The sequence below is a fragment of the Buceros rhinoceros genome, unplaced genomic scaffold, assembly GCF_000710305.1.
Source record: "Buceros rhinoceros silvestris isolate BGI_N320 unplaced genomic scaffold, ASM71030v1 scaffold29293, whole genome shotgun sequence".
NCBI classification, from domain to species: Eukaryota; Metazoa; Chordata; class Aves; order Bucerotiformes; family Bucerotidae; genus Buceros; species Buceros rhinoceros.
Window position 1 is genome coordinate 8088 of NW_010405808.1, and position 5008 is coordinate 13095.

Genomic DNA, 5008 nt, shown 5'->3' on the forward strand with positions numbered 1-5008 from the left:
ACCTGTAAATCTCCTGGGAAGCAGAGGTGAGAAAAAGGCACTAAGTGCAACCCATCGTCTGCTCACTGAGGACCTCCCCAGGGTGAGTGGCCTCGGAGCTCTGCGGGAGAACGAGGCAGGTTATACTAAGGAAGCACTTTCAGGAGACCCCGTATGTTTATGGAACTGTGTCATACAGAAACATGTTATTATCGGCACGTTCAGTTGAGATACTGAGGTGGAACATGTAACGTGGAATGGAGGGCTGGTCCCAGCTCGTCTCCATCCCTCCTGCAGGCCCCCAGGAGGTACTGAAAGGCCACGGTAGGGTCTCCCTGGAGCCTCCCCTGCCTCCTGTGTCCCTAAACCCTGTAACCATACCCTGGTGTATATACAGGCATCGACAGCAACCTGAGATCAGGGCTTAAAAATAAACCAAGCAGGGGTTGCACCGCAGACACACCGATCCGTAGGAGGGGCTGAAGAGAGGACGTTAGGGGTATACTGGCCCTTACATTTGGCTTTAATCCAGATTGTTAAGGCATGAGGTGCAGAGCACTATGCAAAGCTTAGTTTAGGTTCCTTTTTTATTTTTTAATTTAAATAAATGCCACGGTAGTTACCACTGAAGCCTGGAGAAGGGAAGGCGCTGGGGAGACCTTAGTGTGGCCCTTCAGTTCTTAGAAGGGGCCTGCAAGAAAAACGGGGACAAACCTTTCAGCAGGGCTTGTTGAGACAGGACAAGGGGTGATGGTTTAAACTGAAAGAGCGAGATTTAGGCTAGAGAGAAGAAAGAAATTTTTTACACTAAGGGGGGTGAGACACTGGCCCAGGTTGCCCGGGGAGGTGGGAGAAGCCCCATCCCTGGAACCATCCCAGGTCAGGTTGGACCCTGGGGCTCTGGGCAACCTGCTCTGGTTGAAGATGTCCCTGCTCCCTGCAGGGGGCTGACCTGGAAAGGTCCTTTCCAACTTGGAATATACGGTTCTACGAAGTGACTGGTCAGTCCCATATTGCTTTCTAGATGAAAAGGCCACTGCTCTTCTCCAAAGGGAAGCACCCATCTAGCTATCCCCATTCTGAGCACATCCCATCAGACCTCAAAAGCAACACCGACCCAGCAACACCTCCACAAGGATGGGCCCCTCGCCCTCTGCCATCCCTCTCTCCGAACAGCGGGTTTTGTTCTGTTGAAAGGTGTGACTGATTTCCAGCAGGTTGGCAGGCAGGCAGGAGCAGCGCGTGCCTTTGGAAAACAGATGGCATAAAGGTACCGTCCTGAAGGCAACAGATAGTGACAGCAGCTATCATCATCATCATCATCATGGCTTGGCTTCGCAAACGAAGATCTGGGAAAGGCAAATACACGTGAAGAGGCAAGAGTATGTAAAAATGTCAAAGGCTTTTTAGTTTGTTATCAGCACACTGGTGGGCCTCGTGTCTCCCATTATTAAATTCTCCTGTGTGACAAAAGATTTCAGGTTTATTGATGGGTTTCCCCTTACAAGCTGAAGAACTCCAGATTTTTAATAGTGTTATACTCTCGGTTTATATTGCTATATTCTCAATTTTCAATTTATATTGTTATAATCTCAATTTAGGCACCTGCATCAAATGACTAAAGACAGAACGCGAAGGTTTCTCCGAAGCAGTGTTGTACACCGTGAAGCACCGAGGTTTGCAGTAAAAGGAGACCAGCTGCATCCCTCACAGCAGAAGCCTAGGTTTCCTTCCGCTGGGCAGGTAACGCAGAGCAAAGCATAGAGAGTAAAGGCACAAAGTTTATTTTGCTTACAGGCCCAAACACCAAGTGATTTCTAGTCTTACACCACAGGAGACAGGAGCAGAATGGGCAAAAATGGGACATTTTGGTAGGTTTCAAAGCAGGGTGAGCCAAATATTTAAAAATCAGCAGTTCAGCTGCTGGAAAGTTGCCTACGAGGCTGTAGGCACTGAGAGATTTGACCATCCGTGAGCTCAGCAGCAAAACCGAGCTGCTGGTGCCCACGAAGGTGTGAGAAGATGGAAGCTCGCAGCAGTTCGGAGTGATAAGCTATTAATAATGTATGACTACAGCACTGGTGGTATTTGCACGCGTTCTGAAACACAGCAGTTCCCCACAGCAAGTGTCATCTCATTAGTTTTTTTATATCCTTCAAAGACAGACGTGTCCTTGGCACCTAGAAAGGAATAAATATATAACTGGGGGGCTGTTGCTCTGAGCAAATCTCCTTCCTGACCCCGCGAGGGGGTTCCTGCACAGGGCCGTGCACCTCCTGCTGCAGAACAGCCCAGGAGCTGGTCCGCCACAGGCACCTATGGTGTGGACTGGCCGTAGAGAAAGCTGGAAAAGACCAGATGTGCAGGTCCAGATATTTTCCATGTATTTTCCCATAAATTTTTCCACATATTTTTCAATGGCAGCAATTGACCCTCAACAACTCTCACAGGACATCTCCAGGTAAAGAAAAGAAACCAGCCACAGGGCAACCACAGTAGAAAGCCCATGATAAAAAAGTGTGAGAGAGACAAGGAGTTTCCACTACATCATTCAATATAAGGGTAAGCAAACCACACTTTATTGGCAGGTTCAATCAGGCTTTACAGATAGCTACACGTAAGAGATTTGTTCGGGTTATATTCATGTTAACATAAGGCAGATGAACACGTTGTCTGAGTTAGAGGGCTGAACTGCTCCGGCGTAAAGAACTCGGTAAACCGCTGGAGCAGCACTACACGCAGGCGTTAAGTGTCCTGCAGTCAGACCGAAAGCCAGATCAAAAATTTATTAGATCACCCGTGAATTTCAATCTATGTTAGTTCAGATTAATGATTTCAGTGAGTAAGTAAATGACCCCAAAAGCTTTGTGCTGTTCTAGCCTCTTTGTCTCTACCTCAGGTACCGTTTACATTCGTATCTAACTGGCTTTTAATGCTGCACCACCTCAAGTAATCATTTCAGCAGCACGTCAATGCCTAAAAACGCAGCAGTGACGTCTAGTGGGGGAGTTCAAGCCTTCTCAGAATAATTTAGATATACCTTCGTGTCCAATAAGGCAACAGAACCTGTGTCCACAGTGAAAGAGAATATAAACTGAACTGAACCAGCCATCTATTCACCATCAACAAAACCTCATTTGGAAGCTAGGGGGGAAAAATGAGGCTTGTGTCTCTCCTTTCTCTATTACTTCCCATCAACATTTCAATTTTCAGTTGAATCCTGAAGTTTGGGGTGCAAAAGTACCGTATTAATGACAGGAGTGAGGCAGGAGGTATGGGAAGCCTCCCAAGCGTCGCTGTGTTAGCAGCACCGCCAACTCAATTTTATAACCACACAAGTATTTGGGGTCTAAACACAAATACTGCGAGGGACTTTGAGGGAAAGCTGCCCGTGCCAGTAACCACGCACCAAATCATCTCCAGGTAAAGACTTGTGCATTACACAGGAAGACCAAGCGCTCCGGTACAACCCTGGTAAGAGTGGAAATAAACCAGTACAGAGAGGAGTGCTCCCAGAAGGGTGTTTTCCCCCGTATGGAACAAACAGGCTATGAGCACCGATTCGTCACGTAACTCACTCATCAGCGGCAGCTCCTCCATCGCAGCGATCTGAGCCGGATTCGGGAGCCCTTGAACTGAAGCTTCCATTTCTCCCGACATTTTGCCAAGCCAGACCCCTTTCTCGTGCAGAAATCCTGGAACAGAAACTCTGTCGCGCTCATGAGTGTATCTAGGCTTACGGAAGAACAATGAAAACTACGCGCTGGGAAATGTCAATGATGATGCATCACTTTCTGTTCCAGGTGCCGATCTTTAGATTACTCCACTCCAAACGCCGTTGTAATTACTTGTCAAAAAGCACCGAGAACATTCCGTTTTCGAGGTGTGGAATAGTTTTAAAATGCCGCGTTATTTGTTGCGTTTATTCACTGTTGACTACAGCCTGTGACGGCCAGGTCTTCTCCTGCGGAGAGGCAAGAGATTCCATGGAAGTTTTGCGGAAAGCAAAAGCGTGGTGGTCACAGAGGGCAACTTCACTTAAAGCCAGAAAAGGCCTCCTCCCTGCATGCCTACTAACAGCAGAACTCCGCGTGCTTTATGGCCCGAAGCAGCTTGAACCGACAGCGGTAAGCATCTACACCCGTTCAGGTGGCGCTATAGATTTTTACTGAATGATCCCCGCTGTCTAAAACGACGAGGGCATTGTTTGCTGTGTAAGTCAGTCCCGCAGGATAAGAAAGCCCGTGGCTAATTAGAGGGTTAAAGATGGGGAACTCCTCAGGCTTCCCTAAGCATATCACGGCCTGGCTGCAGACATCCGTCACTATAACACGACCCTCTTTGTCAAAGGCCACAGCCGTAGTATATATTTTGGAAGGGAAAACGAGGTTCAGACCGAAGCTATCCATCTGGCCGACCAGATCCATCTCTGCACTGAATATCTTCACTCGAGTGCTGCTGCTGTTCAGTCCTTGAGCTTTCAGGTGCTCTATCACCACCACAGCACCCGAGGTCTGGGAGACGGCCACCCCTCTTGGGCTGATGAGCTGAGAACGGATCACCTGGCACTTCTTCAACCTCCCCTTCTTGAAGTCAGCTGTCAGGCGGTAGAGAGCCCCTGCCTCCGAGTCGGTCACGATGACTTCGCTCTCGGCGGTGGCATCCAAGCCCCAGGGCAAACAGAAACCTTCCCGGACAGCCAGGACTCCCCTTCCCTCGAAATCAAAGGCCTTTACCGCACGGTCCCCGCCATCGGTGACCACCACGTGCCCATCCGACGTGACCGTCACATCGAGCGTGTCAGGCGGTAGAGAGCCCCTGCCTCCGAGTCGGTCACGATGACTTCGCTCTCGGCGGTGGCATCCAAGCCCCAGGGCAAACAGAAACCTTCCCGGACAGCCAGGACTCCCCTTCCCTCGAAATCAAAGGCCTTTACCGCACGGTCCCCGCCATCGGTGACCACCACGTGCCCATCCGACGTGACCGTCACATCGAGCGGGTACTTGATATCGTTGCCCGCGTCCCCCCG

The 5008-nt window shown here is 49.5% G+C and overlaps 1 protein-coding gene across 1 annotated transcript; it reads right to left on the reverse strand.

Annotated features, from left to right (window-relative positions):
* Positions 1–4124: 4124 nt before the first annotated feature.
* On the reverse strand, positions 4125–5005 carry NHLRC1 (NHL repeat containing E3 ubiquitin protein ligase 1; the record flags this gene model as incomplete). The annotated part of the gene is made up of 2 exons (XM_010133873.1): positions 4125–4666; positions 4867–5005. Coding segments are annotated over 2 exons (681 nt in total), but the record flags the coding sequence as incomplete, so codon positions are not given.
* Positions 5006–5008: the final 3 nt, after the last annotated feature.